This window comes from Prionailurus viverrinus, chromosome D1 (genome assembly GCF_022837055.1).
Source record: "Prionailurus viverrinus isolate Anna chromosome D1, UM_Priviv_1.0, whole genome shotgun sequence".
NCBI classification, from domain to species: domain Eukaryota; kingdom Metazoa; phylum Chordata; class Mammalia; order Carnivora; family Felidae; genus Prionailurus; species Prionailurus viverrinus.
In genome coordinates this window covers 85833689-85856788 of record NC_062570.1, presented here as the reverse complement: position 1 = coordinate 85856788, position 23100 = coordinate 85833689, and the positions used below count along the sequence as shown (strand labels likewise).

Genomic DNA, 23100 nt, shown 5'->3' with positions numbered 1-23100 from the left:
GGTGTTCTTTAACCTCCATGCTTTTGGAGGTTTTCCAGACTTTTTTCTGTGGTTGATTTCAAGCTTCATAGCATTGTGGTCTGATAGTAAGCATGGTATAATTTCAATTCTTGTAAACTTATGAAGGGCTGTTTTGTGACCCAGTATATGATCTATCTTGGAGAATGTTCCATGTGCACTCGAGAAGAAAGTATATTCTGTTGCTTTGGGATGCAGAGTTCTAAATATATCTGTCAAGTCCATCTGATCCAATGTCTCATTCAGGGCCCTTGTTTCTTTATTGACCGTGTGTCTAGATGATCTATCCATTTCTGTAAGTGGTGTATTAAAGTCCCCTGCAATTACCACATTCTTATCAATAAGGTTGCTTGTGTTTATGAGTAATTGTTTTATATATTTGGGGGCTCCGGTATTCGGCGCATAGACATTTATAATTGTTAGCTCTTCCTGATGGATAGACCCTGTAACTATTATATAATGTCCTTCTTCATCTCTTGTTACAGCCTTTAATTTAAAGTCTAGTTTGTCTGATATAAGTATGGCTACTCCAGCTTTCTTTTGGCTTCCAGTCGCATGATAAATAGTTTTCCATCCCCTCACTCTCAATCTAAAGGTGTCCTCAGGTCTAAAATGAGTCTCTTGTAGACAGCAAATAGATGGGTCTTGTTTTTTTATCCATTCTGATACCCTATGTCTTTTGGTTGGCGCATTTAATCCATTTACATTCAGTGTTATTATAGAAAGATACGGGTTTAGAGTCATTGTGATGTCTGTATGTTTTATGCTTGTAGTGATATCTCTGGGACTTTGTCTCACAGGGTCCCCCTTAGTATCTCTTGTAGGGCTGGTTTAGTGGTGACAAATTCCTTCAGTTTTTGTTTGTTTGGGAAGACCTTTATCTCTCCTTCTATTCTAAATGACAGACTTGCTGGATAAAGGATTCTTGGCTGCATATTTTTTCTGTCTAGCACCCTGAAAATCTCGTGCCAATTCTTTCTGGCCTGCCAAGTTTCAAAAGAGAGATCAGTCACGAGTCTTATAGGTCTCCCTTTATATGTGAGGGCACGTTTACCCCTTGCTGCTTTCAGAATTTTCTCTTTATCCTTGTATTTTGCCAGTTTCACTATGATATGTCGTGCAGAAGATCGATTCAAGTTACGTCTGAAGGGAGTTCTCTGTGCCTCTTGGATTTCAATGTCTTTTTCCTTCCCCAGATCAGGGAAGTTCTCAGCTATGATTTCTTCAAGTACACCTTCAGCCCCTTTCCCTCTCTCTTCCTCCTCTGGGATACCAATTATGCGTATATTATTTCTTTTTAGTGTATCACTTAGGTCTCTAATTTTCCCCTCATACTCCTGGATTTTTTTCTCTCTCTTTTTCTCAGCTTCCTCTTTTTCCATAACTTTATCTTCTAGTTCACCTATTCTCTCCTCTGCCTCTTCAAGCCGAGCTGTGGTGGTTTCCATTTTGTTATGCATTTCGTTTAAAGCGTTTTTCAGCTCCTCGTGACTGTTCCTTAGTCCCTTGATCTCTGTAGCAAGAGATTCTCTGCTGTCCTGTATACTGTTTTCAAGCCCAGCGATTGATTTTATGACTATTATTCTAAATTCACTTTCTGTTATGTTATTTAAGTCCTTTTTGATCAGCTCATTAGCTGTTGTTATTTCCTGGAGATTCTTCTGAGGGGAATTCTTCCGCTTGGTCATTTTGGATAGTCCCTGGCGTGCTGAGGCCTGCAGGGCACTTCCCCTGTGCTGTTGTGTATAACTGGAGTTGGTGGGTGGGGCCGCAATCGGACCTGATGTCTGCCCCCAGCCCACCGCTGGGGCCACAGTCAGACTGGTGTGTGCCTTCTCTTCCCCTCTCCTAGGGGTGGGATTCACTGTGGGGTGGTGTGGCTCGTCTGGGCTACTTGCACCCTGCCAGGCTTGTGATGCTGGGGATCTGGCGTATTAGCTGGGGTGGGTAGGCAAGGTGCTCGGGGGCAGGAGGGGCAGGCTTAGATCGCTTCTCCTTAGGTGATCCACTTCAGGAGGGGCCCTGTGGCAGCGGGAGGGAGTCAGATCCGCTGCAGGAGGTTTGGCTCCGCAGAAGCGCAGAGTTGTGTGTTTGCGCGGAGCGAGCAAGTTCCCTGGCAGGAACCGGTTCCCTTTGGGATTTCGGCTGGGGGATGGGCGGGGGAGATGGCGCTGGCGAGCGCCTTTGTTCCCCACCAAACTGAGCTCTGTTGTCAGGGGGCTCAGCAGCTCTCCCTCCCTTTGTCCTCCAGCCTTCCCGCTTTCCGAGCAGAGCTGTTAACTTATGACCTCCCAGACGCTAAGTCGCGCTTGTTGTGGGAACACAGTCCGTCAGGCCCCTCCGCTTTTGCAAGCCAGACTCGGGGGCTCTGCTTGGCCGGCGAGCCGCCCCTCCGCCCCGGCTCCCTCCCGCCAGTCCGTGGAGCGCGCACCGCCTCGCCGCCCTTCCTACCCTCTTCCGTGGGCCTCTCATCTGCGTTTGGCTCCGGCGACTCTGTTCTGCTAATCTCCTGGCGGTTTTCTGGGTTATTTAGGCAGGTGTAGATGGAATCTAAGTGATCAGTAGGACGTGTGGTGAGCCCAGCGTCCTCCTAAGCCGCCATCTTGCCGCAACTCTATACAAATTATTCTTAGCCCATAGGCCATACAGAAATAGGCCATGGCTCGAATTAGCCCATGGTGTCTCTCAGTTTGTGGGATTGAGCCCTGCATTGGGGTCTGTGCTGGCAGTTGGGAGCCTGCTTGGGATTTTCTCTCTCTCCCTCTGCCCGCCCCCCCTCCCCATATGTGCACAGTCTCTCTCTCTCTCTCTCTCTCTCTCTCAATAAATAAATAAATAAATAAATAAATAAATAAACATGCAAAAAATTTTAAATTTATACAAATTATTCTTAGCCCATAGGCCATACAGAAATAGGCCATGGCTCGAATTAGCCCATGGTGTACAGGCTGCTGACGCTTGCTGAAAAAGAGTTTGTGGGGAAGTAGAAATCAGGGCTTTTACTTCTGAATGTTTACACATAAAACATGTCTACATTGTTGATTTGACTCACTCAGCCAGGGGTAATGTTGAGCTCTCTCATCTGGACTGGGGTAGTAATGAGCCAAACCCAGAGGCTGTAGACTGTGTAACCGCACCACCTCCATGGTGGCCATTCCAGAAGTTGCAAACTTGGCACCGAATATGCCCATGGGTGGAGGTAACTCCCAGAACTATAAACAGATTACACTAAAAAAATCTCTTCTTAGCTGTTTATTAAGAAGAGTCTGGTTTTACAGCATGATGGTTTTAAATTTCAGTATCTGAAGTGTTCTCTACAACCTATGCTGTAAGAAATTAACAAAATGTGAATTTATAAAAATAATATTTTAACAAGCTTAACAGGTACAAATGAATGGAAATGGTATTTTAATTAACCTTAATAGTACAGTAAGATGACACTGTTAAATATTTTCAGTTGTGAATTATAAGAATGACCTTACAAGTAGGCTTCATTTCAGGCTTTTTGACAGAAATTTATATTGATACTAATTCATACCACTGATAAGTTACTCTGAGAAAGTGATTACTGAAGGTTGGCATTGCTTAAACACTGCAAGGATCTTTTATACAGAAAATATGAGAGAATGACAGCGTTGCTGATGCGTTATTAATTACTAGTATCTGATTTTCTAATGCTGGTTTTTATACTCACTTAACTGTTAAAATTTGGCTTGCACAAACATTTTACTGATGTTTGGGCACAATGAAAAGAGGGATCTTTGAGTTAGGAAGCTGTGTAATTTGACTTGGCTGTTTTTTTAAAACACAAAGATGGCAATATTTGAAATAATTTTGAAAATCATTGAAATTTTAGTTGAAGTAAATGGGACTAGCTTTAAATAGTTCACATTTTACTTAGTTTAATTAGTAAATTATAACTTTGGACAAGGGTATTTAGATATTGAACCTTCACTAGTAAGTAACTGGGGAATATAATTTGTACCAAAGGGCTTCATTGAACTTTTAAATAATAGATTTGTAATATTAAGAAACCGAGAACTAAACATAAAGAATGGAAAGATCAAGAATATAGGGAGCCAAAGGAGGAGGCTCTATGGGACCAACTGTAGATTCTTAGTAGTATTCAGAGAAGATTGGCTAAGGAAGAATGTGTACTGAATTATATCCTGTTAATATTTCTGTCAATGAGGGTGGTGGTGGTAAAAGAATAATCTTTGGGCACAAAGTCACATGGAATAAAGTGACCATTACGAGAATTTTGCTAGAGACAAACTGTATTCATAAAGTGTTTTTTTTTTTTTTTTTTTTTTTTTTTTTTTTTTTTTTTTTTTTTTAAAGCAATTTCTTTTTTTTTTTTTTTTTTTTTTTAAATTTTTTTTTTTCAACGTTTAATTATTTGTGGGACAGAGAGAGACAGAGCATGAACGGGGGAGGGGCAGAGAGAGAGGGAGGCACAGAATCGGAAACAGGCTCCAGGCTCCGAGCCATCAGCCCAGAGCCTGACGCGGGGCTCGAACCCACGGACCGCGAGATCGTGACCTGGCTGAAGTCGGACGCTTAACCGACTGCGCCACCCAGGCGCCCCTAAAGTGTTTTTATAAACACAGGGGTGGATCCCTTGCCAATGGCAGTCAGTATGTTCTACTCTCTTTTCTGTCTAAAGTTCACTTTCTTCTGATAACTTCTCTCTTCTATTCTGAATATTACTTTATAAGCATCTTTAGTAAAGGTTTCAATCCATGGATAGGAGTCCTAGGTGAACTTGTGTGTAGTAATCACTACAGAAATTGGCCCAAGAGAGTGGGAAGGAAAGCAGGAAGAGTAACATTTAGAGTCACCAGCATTATTACCTTATTTTATTGGGTGGCAAGGACCAGACCCAGCCACTGGGCTCTTCCAAATTAGATATTCCAAAGGAATATTTTGTCTGACTTATGAGGACATAGGGCATTGGTCAGGTATTGAATCCATGCACCGACACCCTCCAGGTGGGGAGATTGGTGGTCAGTGAATTTGCTCCACATGACAGAGTTTATAGTCACCTGTGAAATACATTGCAAGTATGTTGTAATTATTTAACCTAGGTAAAGCACTGATATTGTAAATATTTCCTTCATAGATTACAGGGTTCAAGATTATTCCTGTAACATCATTCTTAATCATAAACAGATATTCCTTCTTGATTTTGATAAAAAGATACAGTTTCTGAAGAATTGCCCCAAACTCTGGATTGTAGCTAGTACGGAAGAAAGACACACAATCCTGTGAATGCCCATGGCAGTATGTGGCTCATGAGAACATTATTGGTCATGTATAGAGGTAGTATAAAGACTGAGAACCTCTGATGTAATATGGCAAAGGCCAATTTGTCAAATTAAATTTGTCAATTAGATATTTGCCTTTTAAATGCAACACACATCACTTGATATAGCAACTAGATAAACCAAATCAGTCACAATGTTTGAAAGTTGTTCTCCAGACTGAAAGGAGAGTACAGCTTTGTCCCTATATACACATTAAGCTGTTTAAATATGTTTGTTGTCACAAAGAAATTGAGTTGATTGAGCTAAGACTAGGATTACAGGCCCAATTTTAAAGTAAGTATAGTAATCCCTATCAGAATAACACCAGCATTCTTCACAGGGCTACAGGGCAAACAATCCTAAAATTTTTATGGCACCAGAAAAGACCCTGAGTAGCCAAAGCAATTCAGAAAAAGAAAACCAAAGCTGGAGGCATCACAATTCTGGACTTCAAGCTGTATTATAAAGCTGTAATCATCAAGACAATTTGGTACTGGCACAAAAACAGACACATAGATCAGTGGTACAGAATAAAGAACCCAGAAATGGACCCACATATGTATAGCCAACTAATCTTTGACAAAGCAGGAAAGAATATCCAATGCAAAAAAGACAGTCTCTTTGGTAAAACTGGACAGCAACATACAGAAGAATGAGCCTGGACCACTTTCTTATACCATACACAAAAATAAACTCAACATGGATGAAAGACCTAAACGTAAGACAGGAAACCATCAATCCTAGAGGAGAAAGCAGGCAACAACCTCTTTGACCCTTCAGGTTTTTTTAGTATCCCCTGTATGAATCTTTATATAGTTTGGATATTAGGCCATTATTCAGTACATCATTTACAGAGATCTTTTCCCATTCCGTAGGCTGCCTTTTTGTTTTGTTGATGGTTTCCTTCACTGTGCAAAAGCTTTTTAGTTTGATGTAGTCACAGTATTTTTGTTTGTTTTGCTTTTGTTTCCCTTGTCTGAGGAGACATATCTAGAAAAATTTTGCTAAGGTTGATGTCCAAGCGGTTACTGACAATGTTTTCTTTTAAGAGTTTTATGGCTGAAGAAACAAGAGTGCGGCGTGAACATGGTCAGGTAAGAAAGTCAGGAAAGAACATGGTCAAGCAAGAAAGTATGCAACCATGAAGTGAATGCTTAGTCTCCGAAATCAGAGGCTTAAAGAGAAGGATAGATTGAAACCTAAAAAGAAAGAAAAGAAAGATCCCAGTACACTCAGGGAAAGAGAAGTCCCCCGACATCCTTCCTGCTTATTCTTCCAATATAACACACAGCTGGGCCCACCTTACCACATCCTGGTTGATACCAACTTTATCAACTTTTCCATTAAAGCTAAACTTGACTTAGTACAATCAGTGATGGACTGTCTGTATGCCAAGTGTATCCCTTGTATAACTGACTGTGTAATGGCTGAAACTGAGAAATTGGGGTAAAAGTTGGCTCTAAGGATTGCCAAGGGTCCAAGATTTGAATGATTACCATGCACACACAAAGGAACCTATGCAGATGACTGCTTAGTACAGAGAGTAACTCAGCACAAATGTTACATTGTGGGCACCGTTGACTGGGACCTTAAATGAAGGATCCGGAAGATACCTGGAGTTCCCATCATGTACATTTCTAACCATAGGTACAACATTGAGCAGATGCCAGATGATTATGGAGCCCCTTGGTTCTAATAGATCCTCTGCCTTCCTTTACCAACTTTTTCTGTTTCCAGTTCATGTAGCAATACGCTATAACATGAATTATTCTCCTTCTTACCCATTTGCTCTGTTATGAGCTGAGTATGGTTAAATACACTCACTTTTGATGTTGTTTTGAAATTGATATTTTGTATCATTTTGAATTTTGTTGCATCTTTTTATACATCAGATGATTGCACACATTAAAAAAAAGAGTTTTATGGCTTCAAGTCTTACATTTAGGTCTTTGATCCATTTTGGGTTTATTTTTGTGTGCAGTATAAGAAAGTGGTCCTGTTTCATTCTTTTGCATGTAGCTATCCAATTTCCCCAACACTATTTATTAAAAAGAATGTCTTCTCCCCATTGTATATTCTTGCCTCCTATGTCATAAATAGATCATATAAGTGCGGGATTATTTCTAGGTTCTCAATTCTGTTCATTGATCTATGTGTCTTTTTTGTTCTGTCAGTGCCATACTATTTTGGTTATTATAGCTTTGTGGTATATATAGTTTGAAATCTGGGTGCATGACACTTCCAGTTTTGTTCCTCCTTCTCAAGATTGCTGTGGCTACTCCAGGTCTTTTGTGGTTCCATACAAATTTTACAATTATTTTTTCTAGTTCTATGAAAAACACTATTAGTATTCTGAAAAGGATTGCCTTGAATCTATAGATTGCTTTGGGTAATATGGACATTTTAACAATATTAATTCTTCCAATCCATGAACATGGTATATCTTTCCATTTATTTGTATTGATTAAAACCAATATAAAAGTAATATCCTTCCTGGGCATGTGGGTGGCTCAGTTGGTTAAGCATCCAACTCTTGATTTCAGCTCAGATCATGATTTCACAGTTTATAAGATCAAGCCCCACATAGGCTCTGCACTGTCAGTACACAGCCTGCTTGGGATTCTCTCTCTCTCTCTCTCTCTCTCTCTCTCTCTCTCTCAAAAACAAATATATAATTTAAAAATAAAATGAAATAAAACTAATATCTTGACATTGTAAGTTAATGAAAAATATAGAAAATACCAAGAATGATATAAAAATTTCCTGGGGCACCTGGGTGGCTTAGTTGGTTAAGCATACGACTCGTGATTTTGGCTCAGGTCATGATCTGAGGGTTCATGAGTTTGAACTCCGCTTCAGGCTTTGCACTGACAGTGTGGAGCCTGCTTGGGATTCTCTCCCTTCCCTTTTCTCTTCCCCTCCCCTGCTCATGATCTCTTTGTCTGTCTCTCTAAATAAATAAAACTTAAAAAACTAAAAAAAATAGATAAAACTTTCCTTCAGTTCTAGCGTTTATTAGTATATAACCACTTTTTAAAATTTATTGCATCTATTTTCTCTTTTTTATTAATATTTGTTTTTTATTTACTTTTATTTCATTTATTATTTTTTTTAAGTAAGCTCTGAACCCATCATGGGGCTTGAACTCATAACCCTGAGATCAAGAGTCACCAGGTACCCCAGTTGGTGTGTTTTTAAAGTAAAATTATGATATAATAATTGTAACTGCTTTTTTTCTTATCATATTTTAGGAATATTTTCTAAATAATCAAATTTCATTTTATAATTTGTATAGCCATTTAGTATATAAAGGACTTTCAATGTTTATTCAATTTAGCCAGAGCTTATTGTAATACATTATTTATAGTTTTTTTCTGCACTCTCTTGGTAGGTTTTAGATACTTGCACAATGAGAATGAACCTAAATTCACCAGCCAGATATCTTTATGATTTGTATGGCAGAACAATTAAAGATATTTCAAAAGGTAAGTCACAAAGATTTTACAGGCTCTATTATCACATTTCAAAAGACATTTGCATAATTTATATATATAAACATATATGTATATAAATATATATGAATATATATGAACATATATATATATATATATATATATGAAAACAGATATAATAAAAGTTTAGTTTTAACATGGGAAATATTCCTATACAAAAGGAAATTATGGAATGGATTAAGTTTTGAAGAATTTTTATTTCAGCTTGTGTTGGTCCATTTGGGCAGTTATAACAAAAATATCATAGGCTGAATGGCTTAAACAACAAACATTTATTTCTTATAATTATGAAGTCTGGGAAGACCAAGATCAAGGCCCTGGCAGATTCACTGTCTGTTGAGGGGCCCTTGACTGATTCATAGGCTGTTATCTTCTCATTGTGTCCTTATATGGTAGAAAGGGCAAGGGTACCTGGTGGGGTCTCTTGTATAAGGACACTAATTCCATTCATGAGGCCTCTACCCTTATGACCTAATTATCTCCAAACACTGTCACATTAGGTTTCAACATTTGAATTTTGGGGGGACACAAACATTCAACCTGTAGCACAGCTCAAGCTTAGATTTGAGAAAAATCATGAGTGTTTTAACCTTCATAAGCCATAATTTAATAAATAAAAGCAATTGATAAATTTTCATAACTTAACAGATACTTTCTATGGTATACAGCTTTCAAAGGAGAAAACTGAGAAATCATACTACTGTTGCTCAGATATAAAATTTTTAAATGTTTTGGTTAACTTCTAGAGGTTTTTCAAAAGTTATGAAATGTGTTCTAAAGCAATTTTATTGGGATACCTGGGTGGCTCAGTTGGTTAAGCATCTGACTTTGGCTCAGGTCATAATCTCACAGTTCGTGGGTTCGAGCCTCGCATCAGGCTCTGTACTAACAGCTCAGAGCCTGGAGCCTGCTTTGGATTCTGTGTCTCCCTTTCTCCCTCCCCTACTCCACATGTGCTCTCTCTTTCTCTCTCAAAAATAAATAAATAAACTTTAAAACAATTAAAAAATAAAACAATTTTATTCTATGTCTTTGTCAAAATATGAGACTTTCATCTGTTTCTAAAAGCACTGATTTGCTAGTCTCTAAGAGCAAAAATACCATGAATTCCACATTTGTACTTTTAAATTGCTATTAGTAGTAATTACTACTATTATTTACTTCTTACTTTTTTAATTTACTTTTTATACTTTAGTAGTAATTACTATTCTTTACTAGTACTACTATTAGCACTACTAAAAATGCTACTCTTATGGTCCTATCACTTCATCTGAACCTTAACTCCATATGCCTGAAGAGGGCCAGAATATTAAGTGGCATACTTAACTGCAAGGCTAGATCCAGGCAACTGTAAGTGATTTTAGGATATGGCTATTCTGAATACTTACATTTGTTTCTAAAATCCTTGCTTGTAATATATAAAAACAAAACTTTACTGGCTTTATGATCTTAATCCTATTGAGTGACTACTATTATATTTTGATATTTGGAGTGCTTGGGTGGCTAAGCGTCCAACTCTTTTTTTTTAATGTTTATTTATTTATTTTTGAGAGAGAGAGAGAGAGAGAGAGAGAGAGAGAGAGAGAGAGAGAATGAGCGCATGAGCAGCAGAAGGGCAGAGAAAGGGAGACAGAGAATTCCAAGCAGACTCCGTGTTGGCTGGACAGAGCCTGACACAGGGCTCGATCTCTTGACAGTAAGATCATGACCTGAGCTGAAACTCAGAGTCAGTCGATTAACTGACTGAGCCACCCAGGCATCCCATAAACTTCCAACTCTTGATCTTGGCTCAGGTCATGATCACATCATTCATGAGATCAAGCCCCACATTGGGCTCCATGCTGAGCATGGAGCCTACTTGGGATTCTCTCTCCCTCTTTCCCTGTCCCTCTTCTGTGTGTGTGCTCGCACTCTCTCTCTCTCTCTCTTTCTCAAAATAAATAAACTTTAAAACAAATATTTTGAAACTTATTATAATTCTTAATATTTTTCTGCCAAGGATTATATGTGTGTTTGCATATTAGAAAGTAAATTATACTTTATCATTTTTAATGTTTGTATTGATATAATTATTTTTTATTGTATTAGAAGATTTCAAAGCTTTTGTAGACATACCCATTATCTAGCTAGTTACGTACCTGTAAGACACATGAAACACAGGGAATCCTTCTTTATGGCCTTTTTTGAGGGGGAGGAGGGGATATGGAATATCAATATTAAAGTTTATGTTTTCTTTCTTGCATTCCCCCCTAATCATGCTGGTTCAAATGATCTTTATAATCAACAATATTATATAATCACTCTTAAATTTGCATTAATAAAATAAATAACACATTTTAAGACCCTATCCATCTTTAAATTATTTCCAGCTCACTGGGATTTGAAAAAAAAAGTTTTTAAATTAATCATTAGAATTAAAACTGTAAGGCACCCTGGTAAAGGGGAAAGATTTACACTTAGAAAGTTGATTTTTTCCCCCTCCCAAATGTGGAAGAGCAGAACTACTTATCAAAACATAAAAGCTCTGACTCTGAGGTGTGATGCTTCATGGATGCCAGAGGCAGACTCATGCCTCATGCTTCACGTGTCCCAGAAGTGTGCTATTATCACATTTTAATGCATGCCTTGCCCTGTGTCTTTGCGTACATAGGAACGCTATGCCAGCTGAATTAGCCTATGCGACTACTAACATGTGGAAGCGTAACAAGTTCACTAGACTTAAAATCCTCAAAGAAGCTAATCCTACTGAAGGAGCTTCCAGTCTGTAGTACCCTAGTCACTTAACATTAGGTTTTTGCATTTATTTTTTCTTTGTTCATTAGTATAATTTGTGCATCAAATGATTGAGGTCCCTCAACTTTTATATTTCATAGTCTTCTGAACTTCAGCTTGGGAAAGATGAAGTGTTATGGGAAAGTTATCTTTTAATTTAAACAAATGCTAATTCTCTCATTTGATGTATGACTCTTGTTTGCTTCTGTCAAATCAGAATATCACGTCTAATGTTAAGATCATAGTAATTACTTTTTATTTATAAGGACAGATTAGAAGTGTAATTGTACCAAGGACTGAAATGTAACAGATACACAAAATGAAACATTTTCTCCTATCTGTTGCTTCTTTTTTTAGAATTAGGTGTGCCTTGAAGGTTTTCCTCCTTTGCTGTGAGAAATGAGCACATTGGACATGACACCAAACTTTTACTTTATCAAGTCTAGTGAAACTTTTAAAACCTCATAGGATTTGCAAATTGCTTATGTTTTTAGACTTCTAAAAACCATAGAAGATTTTAACAAAGAAATTTATTTTGTTACATGTAGAAACATTCCTTACTTATGCCTCCCACCAAGATCTATTCTTTCTAGAGTAGAACTACCCACTGTGTAAAGATGCCATATTCCTATGTATGATCAACATGCTAGTACAGCATTTCTGCTAGAACAGGATATAAAAAATGTATTCTGCAAAATCACCACCCCAAAATTATAAGGTGTGGAAACAACAGTGTTGAGGAAGACCATTCAAAATCTATGCACCTTTAAAACCAGAATACCAACTTATATAATAATTAACCTAGGGGATACTGTAAACAGCCTGGGTAGGTGTCTCAGAGTGATGCTTCAGAGGATATTAAAGCTGCACACAAACAATAGAGTGTGAGAAAATGCAGATGGACGTCAACTGGAGGTTTGGGGCTTCCTTTAAGGAAGGCACAGGAGGAAGGGAAACTCCCACAGAGTCATGCAAGGAACCCCAGTGCTGCAGGCAAGCTAAAGCATTTTTCTTTCCTGCTAAAGGTCAGAATTCTACTCCTTCACTGTTGGCCTCCTTTGCCTAGGAAAAAGCACATATTTACCAACCAAACTTCTATATTGTATTGATATCATTGCCTATTTACTAATCATATATAAACTATTTGGTATTATAGAAGCACATAACAGTGGGAGAACACAGGTAGATAGTGTCAGATTTTGATAGACCTCATTCCCCCTAACATTTCCCAACTTTTTGTTCTCTTACCTTCTTTGGCTTCATTATTCCATTATGCAGAGAAGTGAGTCTCCCTCTTGAGGGAGATCCTCAGTCTGTTAGGACCTATTATTCCAATAACCAAACTCTGCTCCTGCGTGGATCCTTCCAGATCATGGTGGGTAGTATGAAATTTACCCTGGAAGATTCTGAAATGAGTTAAAATATAATTAAATTGGGGCGCCTGGGTGGCGCAGTCGGTTAAGCCTCCGACTTCAGCCAGGTCACGATCTCGCGGTCCGTGAGTTTGAGCCCCGCGTCAGGCTCTGGGCTGATGGCTCGGAGCCTGGAGCCTGTTTCCGATTCTGTGTCTCCCTCACTCTCTGCCCCTCCCCCGTTCATGCTCTGTCTCTCTCTGTCCCAAAAATTAAAAAAAAAAAAAAAGCTGAAAAAAAAAAAGAAAAAAAATATAATTAAATTGACTCCAAGTCTGTGTTATTGAGCATTGAATGTTCACTTCCTGTTCCATTTCCCACCTCAAATTATACCAGTTACACCACCCAAAATGGTTATGTATTTATTCTCTGACATGTTTTTCAGAAATTGTACAATGCAATGAACTCAAATGACAGGATTAATGTATTTTAATCACAAAACTCCAAACACATATCCTGAACTTGAATGTTAATTCTTGCCCATTATGAAATTTTTGTGAAGTTAAATTCAAAGAATAAAATTCCAAAGAAATGAAAATCCCAAAATTTTATATTTATAGGGAAGTGAATTCCAAAATCAAATAATCTTACCTTTGTGAGTTAAAATCCAATAAAAGTTCCAACTCCACAAGTTAAAATTCAAAGAAATAAAAGTCCGTAATTTTTATTCTTCCCAGTGTCAGCCAGATGGCTTTTAGATGCCTAGTTTGAGCTGGGATTCCTCCAGCAGCTACCTTCTGGGCCCCCGTGGTGGGCATCATCCCTCAGGACTTGAGAAGTTGGAATGAGCTTATACCAACTTTCTCATGTGCCCTAATTCCAGTTGAATCAAGAGATGATCACAACATCAGCCCCATATCCAGGACATTCAGAACAGAAGCCAATCCCCAGTTTCTAATGTGGCTATTCCAAGCAAAATGATGTTTCCAGGTAACTATTTTGGCATGATCCAGACCATCTGACTGTTGCCAAAGAGCATCACAGAAACTAAGTGAAGGAAGGCAAAGAAGAGAAAGCATTCCTCATGTCAGTCTTTCCAACATGCCAGTCAATTTACGCTGTTGATCAGGGTCTGTGACATATGCTATAACTTGTTGGGAAGCAGTCTCTCATCAAGGCATTAATTATAGCATTATGTATTTATAATATTTTGAAGAAAAAATTGACCAGTGATTTCTAAAAAAAACTCTTCATAAGAGTTGATGAAGTGCTCTGAATTTGGAGCCAGAGTTCAAACTCCAGTTACGCCACCTATTGTATGAACTGAGACAAGTTAATTAGTTTCTTTGAGAGTTAGTTTCTTCATCTACAAAATAAGGATGAAATTACTTGCCTTAATAGGTTATTGCAAGGAGTAAGTGAATTATATGTGAAGTCCTTAGAACAAGTACCTGACACTTGGTAAGGATTATATAACATTTTTTTTGAGATTTTATTTTTAAGTAATCTCTATACTAAACATGGGGCTCAAACTCACAACCACAAGATCAAGAGTCATATGCTCCACAACTGAGCCAGGCAGGTGCCCCAACATTATAGAATACTTTATCATCATTGCTGTTATTATTATCCTCGAAGGGGATACTCTTACATTCTTTTGCAACATCTGGAAATTTACGTTGGTGGCAGCCCCAAGACTTGTTTGAGATGTTGTTATTTGCCTTTGTAAAGTTTTCCAAGCACCTTAATGGTCTTTTCCCTCTGAGTCACATATTTCTGAACCCCATGCTGAACTGAGGGTAGGCCCTCTCTGGTGGCAAAGCATCCGTCTTGCCTCGGGAACAGTAATTTCAATCCTGGGTCACAGTGGCTACTGCAATGGCCTCTGGCTATGGAACTGTTTAAGCCCAAGACACCTACTTCCTGATCACAGCTTCTCCCTTATGTTCACTTTAGTTCCATTACAGAATAACTTCACTCCATGGATTTCTGAACAGAAGTGGCTGTTTATGTTTCCGAGCCTCACGGTCTTAGGTGCTCAGTGAAGAATAGCACTGATGTCATTTCCTCCTGTAGACATGGTCTTTCCTCAGTTTTTGAATGCTCTTAGGCTTGAGTTAACACTTCTGTTCTCTTTTTCTACAACATTTAGGATTTGCCTCTGCTGTACTCCTGTTCCTTTCAGAAAGGTTCCCTTCTCTAACAGGCTTGGGCTGCATTCTTTGTGGTTGTTGAGTTCTTTCTTTTCTTTTGCTTTTGAGTTCATACTTGTGTTTTTTTCTAACATATCCCTGTAAATATTTTTCTTGCAGGGTCTCTCATAGTGAGAGATATGATATCAATAAGTTCCGGGGTGCCTGGGTGGCTCAGTCGGTTGAGCATCCGACTTCAGCTCAGGTCATGATCTCACAGTCCGTGGGTTCGAGCCCCGCGTCGGGCTCTGGGCTGACGACTCAGAGCCTGGAGCCTGCTTTATATTCTGTGTCTCCCTCTCTCTCTGCCCCTCCCCCTGCTCATGCTCTATCTCTGTCTCTCAAAAATGAATAAATATTTAAAAAAAAATAAGTTCCAAGTTTGTCAATATCATCTTTTGTTCAAACTGGTCCTACCCATTTTCACCTCCTTGAATTAAATAATCCCACCCAGGATGTATTTTCCCACTGGTTAACATCTAATTTAGATCTGACTTCTTCTTTTTTTTTTTGTAATGTTTATTTTATTTTTGAGACAGAGAGAGACAGAACATGAGCAGGGGAGGGGCACAGAGAGAGAGAGACAGAGAATCCGAAGCAGGCTCCAGGCTCTGAGCTGTCAGCACAGAGCCCGATGCGGGGCTCGAACCCACAAACCATGAGATCATGACCTGAGCTGAAGTCGGATGCTCAACCGACTGAGCCACCCAGGCGCCCCTAGATCTGACGTCTTTATTATTGCTGTGCCTGGATCTTCTGTAACATAATTCGTCTTCCCTTTGCCTTAATCTTAAGCCCAGAAATTTGGTGGTGGGGGTCGGAGGAGGATGCACTAAATACATTTTTTGAGTATTTGATGTTAATCTTCCTAGTATTCCTCTCTCTAATTTGTTCAGATTTCATGTGCACATTTTGTATAACTGTCACATCCTCAAAAGAGATTCTCCAAATTGCTTTTACTATTAATTTATCTGTAAAATAAATGTCACCTCTTCACAGTATTTGGATTCTGCCTCCTTTGGGGGATTGTTCTGAGTTTGCCCTGTGAGATCTTTATTTCTCTCTTAGGTTTTACTGGACTCCAGTTACTGTTTGTGATTTTGTAACAATTGAAATATTTTCCCTTTTGTAATAAACTCTTTAAGAGTACTTAGCCTTGGTACCCTCATATCTGGCCTTCAGGATTTCAGTTTGTCTTTTCATATCTTTTAAAAATGTATGTTCAAATCAGATATTTACCTTTATTCTAAGATCTATTTCCTCCTCCAGCTAAACAAACCTGTCTTGTTTATTTTCATGCATATACCGCTTTATTTTGATCATAAGTTTGAAGCATCTTTTGAAACCACTTTAGGGGCACCTGGCTAACTCAGTTGGTAGAACATACATCTCTTTATTTCCGGGTCCTAAATTCTAGCTCCACACTGGGCATGGAGCCTATATAAAACCACTTTACTTTCTCCTTGATTCCTTTAGCAAACCTTTTTCTTAGATTTGTAATACTTTCTTCCAGTTGTTTCTCTACCTTAACCGAAGAAGATGAAATGTTCTTTTTATAATAAATCTACGACCTTTCTATAGGGGAAGCCACAATTTGGGTTTCTGAAACTTAGAATATAAATGTTCATAATTTATCAGAATACAATTTCCCAGATCAATCAATGATGAGTAAAGGAATCTCACCTCCCCCACTTTTTCCCAGATCATTATATAATCTACAAATGCATTTTTATTTCTGTTAAACGCATTGTATTCTGACCTAAATTGAATTTAAAGACAACAAAAGCCCCCAAACTTTTACTAACAATTTGCTCCTAAACTGCTTCTTCCTTGTCCTGTACTTGTACTGCTGATTTTATAGCTATGTGAACAGAATATTATACATTGATTCCTATTAAATTTCTACTTTCAAGGTTTTTATTTAGTAGTTTAGCCTTGCCAGATCTTTCAGATATTTAAACTGTAACCCAGGGATTAACAATTTCTTCTGTCTTTGTTTTCACTTGTAAATGTGATCTGAATACCAATTTTATCACTGTCTAAATTATTGATAATTTTTTTAATGTTATTCATTTTTGAGAGAGAGAGAGACAGAGCTCAAGCAGGGGAGGGACAGAGAGAGAGAGAGGGAGACACAGAATCCAAAGCAGGTTCCAGGTTCCTAGCTGTCAGCACAGAGCCCAATGTGGGACTCAAACCCGTGAACCGTGAGATAATGACCTGAGCCAAAGTCAGATGCTTAACTGACTGAGCCACCCATGTGCCCCAATTATTGATAATTAAAAAAAAATGTTGACTATGACATGAAGGGACAGAGACCTCTATTATGTTATCAAAGTCCCTGTCTCTGATTTACAGTAATCTTCCATGGATATGGCTGTTTGTTTAGCTATGAATCTACAAGCTCAGCAATCTCTCTGGTAACACTATTTTAAAAAGTAATTTTAGGGGGTGCCTCTCTGGCTCAATTGGTAGAACATGTGACTCTTGGTCTCAGAGTGGTAAGTTCAAGCCCCACATTGGGTATAGAGATTACTTAAAAATAAAATATTTTTGAAAAGTGATTTTAGCCTATTATAACTTGTCATACTCAACCCAAGCTTAAATCTTTATAATGGCCTGAAGGACCTTTATGATTTGGTCCCTACCCAACTTGGAGAAGTTCTTCACATCATACTACTGACTTCTTCATCACTGCACTCAAGTCACCTTATTTTTTCATTTCTGTTCCTCATTTTATTCTTCTTCATGCCCCAGTACCTTGCCATATAATGTTTTCCCTACTTGGATTTTTTCTCTCACCCTATCCGACTTGCAAGCAGTTGCCTACTCATCTTAAGGTCTTATGTTAAATATTTCTTCTTCTGAAATGCTTCCCTGACATTGCCTTGCTCTGATGCTATTTTCCTCCCTTGTCTAGGGCAGGTATCCCTGTTATACTAATAGCACCCTGTATATAGTAATTGTGACAATTGTACTTCATAAAACTGCTTGGGGAATTATTTGTTTAATATCTGTCTCTCCACTAGACTGTAAGCTCCATGTATATAGAGATTTTGTAGTCTTGTCTCTATTCCCATGTTTAATTCAGGGCTAAACAATGTAGAGTAGATCTCATAAAATAGTATAAAATTTTGGGTTGCTGCCCTTGTCTAGAAGCATTGTACTCAAATTCCTTTTAATGTGAGTGAAAAATTCAGGACACTGAGAAGGAGTCTAGTCAAATGCTCCCTTCTCTATGCCCCCAAAATGCCTAGTACTACCCATTTGTGGCTAGTACTACAGTTTCTGTTCTGCTAAATGTGGAATTTTGCAATGATCCAGATGGTTTGGGCTCTGTAAGTGGCATTGCTTTCTTAGCTAGGAGTGGGTAACTCAGAAGGGTATATATGTAACCTACAGCCTTCAGTCAAGCCCCATGAAGGGACAACTGTGTGTTTGTGCGTGCAGGTGTGCATGTGTGCATTTGTGTATGTGTGTTCATTCTCATTCCTTTTATTATTTTCCCCAGGAAAAAAACTGGGATCCAAGGCAGCATCTAGTCATAACTTTCTTTTGCCTTGTTTTGGATACTACATGACATACTTCTCTATAATTTTTAAATGGAAGCATTAAAGGAAAGCAATTATTTCTAAACAGGGGATCTAACCAGGAGATTTGTAGACATTATATGTTCTCCTACTTTGTTGCAGCTATACCCAGTTACCTTAGAAGAGACATGCAGATTTAGCAGTGGTCCTTGCTTAAGGATAATAGATGGTAGCTGTAGTCTATTGGGACCTACTTCCCACTGGAAGAAATGATAATTATATGCTGGTGTTAGAGATGTCAAGCCCCATGTTAAGAATTTCCCCAAGAGTCTTCCTGTTTGCCCCAAGAATCTCCCTCTCTGTTCATTAAATACTTATTTAATACATTAGTTGCTCCATATGGGTTCTCACAATTACTATTTACTTTTCTAAGAGTTCAAAAACTGTTCATCTTATAATCTCTTCTAGAACTTTTCAGGGAATTAAGATCAAACTTATGGCTAAAATATCTTCTTTAAAATTAAATACATTGTCTCTTTTCAATCCTTGGGTCCCAGTCCTATTTACCTTTATTTCTCATATTTTATGAAATGTAAACCTTCAGACCTCTTGCTGAAGAGGGATGCCAAATGCTAATAGTTGTGAATCAGCCCTTAAATCTCTCTAGGGTGCATTAGAATATATGAAGGCAGCCAGTTAAAAGCCCTTTTGTGTGGGAAATATGCCTCTCAGGAGATGTCTTCTGACTTCCCTTGGGACCTGTGCACCCTGTGACTTTGCCTTGGTTCCAAGGTTTTTATACATGGCCCTCAGTGTTTCCTAATGACCTCCAAGCATCAGAGTTGGGCTTCCCTTGTTGCTTGGACAAAACAGAAGGTAATCACTGACTTATAATTCTACTACTGATCTATAGAGAATATTAAGAATTTTTAAAGGCTTGACTTAAAGAAAAGGCTTTTTTTGGTGGCAGTTGGAGAACTCCCTTTGTAATTGGATCACTTCCATCTTTTATTAAATGTGTGAATGCAGAATTGTGTGATGTGAGCATTCACAAAGCAGTCTAATCTGCTCATAGACTCTTTAATATCTGTCAGAAATTCCCTTTTGAAGTCCTTAAAACATAGACTGTTTTTTATATTCATGAAGATATGATCATCACTCCTAGGTTTTGTTGGGCTAAATTTGCTTCAGTATTTATGTAATGTTTTAGCCAAATGCTTGCTCTTTCCATCTTGTTGGGTTTGTCTTTCTAGCTTTCGTTTTTTATCTATTTCTGAGTCTTTGAACCAAAAATCTTAGCCTGACTCTAATGACTTGCCAGGGATCCTAGAAATTCATTATTAAAAATATAAGAATAATTACCAATGAACACTAATTGCTTAATTGCTATTATCTGTTATAAAACAATTTTTTTAACAAAGTTCTCCATGTGAAAGAACATGACTCAGTATAGATTTGTTTTCTTCCCCACAAGAGTTTTTAGAATATTAGACAAATTATGCAAAAAGCTAATTATAGCTTTTTACATACATTATATAGTTCTACTTTTGTGAAATGAGCATGGAGAAATAAACATTGAAAGGGAACCCTCCATTTTAATTGCTGAAACTATAAAGACTTTAGTTTATCACATTTAAACTACAAATTATATATATATATACATATATATATAATATATAATATATAATATTATTTATATATATATAATCCTAAATAAAATGTGTAAATGTAATATATTGACTTAGAATTTTCATCCAAGGAGACCAAAACAGCTTTATCCACATTATCTGATTCTTGTAGGGCTGTCTGAATTAGGTCTGTATCTGTCAAGTATTATTATTATAATTGCTTTCAAACAAGAAAAAAGAAAAAGAAAGAAAAATTTTTAGATTTGTATTCGTTGATACTTTACAATGTAACAGTAGAATTTTGAAACATTTTTGGGTGCCTGGCTGGCTTAGTCAGTAGAGCATTCGACTCTTGACCTCGGGATTGTTAAAGTCAAGTCCCACCTTGGGTGTAGAGATTACTTAAAAATAAAATCTTAAAAAAAAAAAAGAAACATTTTACAATTAGGTTGCTTTTAATGGTACTTACACATTAAGTGCTTTGTATATTTGATTGTGTTTCAAGTTTTACTGTGTTTTCTATTATATCTTTTCCTAATGGGTCAAAAGTTAATTGGTGCCTCAGTTAACACCATTTAGGTTAAGCTTTTCTCAACAATAATAAAAATAAAAAATAATAATGTAAAAGGTATCAGTTGTTATGGCAAACAATTATATAATGACATTTCTAAAGGCCTTTACTGCTAATTTTTGTTGGTTTCACTTAAGTTCCATGTTTTGCATTTTCCAAAACTAAGATGACACCTCAAATTTTTGTACAGAGCTTTAAAGTTTGCAAAAGGAGGTCATATATATTCAATTACTATGTATTGGTATAGGCCATACCCACACAAAATAGATTAGATACAGTTTATTCTCAATATTTAAGTAAACTTAAAGTTCTACCTATATCAATTCAAGCAAGTTATGTTACATTATTACTAAATATCAGATATTTAAGATACTCAAGGAACTGAGTTCACAAAATAACTTGTATTTTTAAAGACCCACACAGTATTATTTTTGTTGAGGGGGAGGGCAAGACACAATAGAATGCCAGCTTATTTCTACTTGTATAAACCAAGTTATTTAAATAAATGAATTGTGTATGCTGACCTGTTCTACCAATGTGCTACTGGGACGTATGAAAAAAAGATGTGCATGGTGGTGGCAGTAGAAAGAGGCATAAAGCGTATTGGAAAACTACCAAATGTCCCCTGCAAATGGGCCCTATTCAGAATCAGTAAGCGTATGATGAGTGAAGTGGTTTTGAATATCGCCTTTAGATTCCATGCTGTTACAAGGCCAGCCCTGAACATGGCAACTCTTATTTCCACACACAGTACCTCTTCACTCTCAATTTAACCCCAAAATCTGATGAACCCATTACTCCATACTTGATTTCATGGAACAAGGAGTAGATATAGTTACAAATGATCAATCACAAGCCGTGAACCAAAGCAGCAAGGCATTAACAATTCACACCATTTCGGTCCACTTGCTCAAGCAGAAGATGTGCCAGCATATTTAATGCACAGCTACTTCGTTCAGTTTAAGAAAAGACATGACTCAGGATGCATTTTCAGAACAGAAGAGACCTAAGATTTCATACTTTCTAAGCCCCAATGTCAACGTTCATCCACACATCAGCAATTAAAATAACCAGGTGTTCTGTAAAGGTCACAATGTCTAAATTAAATTTTACTCAGGTAAAAACAATATGACCTATGAAATTCTTCCCCCCAATGCATCCCTGTTCTGTTTGATCCTATCATACAAATCAATGTCTCTTACAGCAGTATTATAACACTGTAGACCCCACAGGCAATATGCCGTCAGTTTAATAGGATCACTGAAAAACTAAAGCAGCTGTGAAAGATTGCTCTAAGTATAGCAATCGTGTGCTTGTCATTTTGTTCAGTGGAGGAAGCATCCAAATTTGGGTAGGCATCGGTATTTAAGAATATGACTGCTAAATCTTTTCACATAAGTACCTTAGGGACAATAACATTTGACATATAGCATATAAACAAAAGTACGCAGCAGCTGTTAGTTTAGTTTTGTTTGAATAAGAATATACTGATATAAATCAAGCAACACTGGAGACAGTATGCTTTACATCATTCAATCTTCCCAGCAGACCATGCTTTTGAGTGGCATCTGCTGGTTGTTCTGAGACCCGGAGCTTTTCATCTATTACCTAGAGCTGGATGCAGAGCATTAAAACACACACATACCTTGGCACTCACACTCCCTCCAGGCATACACCCTGGATGGGAGACAGTCAAATCTTAGTATCTTTAAAGAGCTCACTTTGTTTCATCCAAAAAAGACTTTTTAGATAAACTTCATTTTAAAAATAAATTCCAACTGAATTGGTAGGAAATTTCCTAATGATGCCCTGCTAACAATAGCTGAGTATTTTAAGACTGAGATCTGAAACTTGCTGCCAAAGAGCACATAGAAGTTTCTTTATAGGTAATTATGCTCTGGGCAGTGCTCTTTTTTTTTTTCATAGTCTCATGTACTCTGACTGAAATGTGAAAATTACAGTATTATGTAAATTATGATTCTGAATATTTAATTGGCATGAATTTTAATTTTTAATTCACAGCAGGTTATTAAAGCCTTTGATTATTTCTAGTACTTTTTGAAAATATATTAATTAAAAAATCCTCTTTTTAGCTTTCCATAGTAGATTCAAATGAGTATACAAAGCGTCTCTTTTAATGTAAGATGTTGCTTTTGGAAAGAGATCTATATTCTCTAGGTATAGAACTTCACAGACATTCCAGTCTATTTCTACTTGGT

General features: G+C 37.5%; 1 protein-coding gene and 1 pseudogene across 2 annotated transcripts in view; both read left to right on the top strand.

The window, feature by feature from the left end:
- The window catches only part of DCDC1 (doublecortin domain containing 1), a 491420-nt gene that overhangs the window by 82686 nt on the left and 385634 nt on the right, over positions 1-23100 (top strand). For both annotated transcript variants that reach the window (XM_047878425.1, XM_047878424.1), the window contains exon 8: positions 8716-8809. In XM_047878425.1, coding sequence (XP_047734381.1) covers positions 8716-8809 — 94 coding nt within the window. The remainder of the gene's footprint in view (positions 1-8715; positions 8810-23100) is intronic.
- LOC125176653 (rRNA-processing protein FCF1 homolog) lies at positions 6451-7020 on the top strand (annotated as a pseudogene).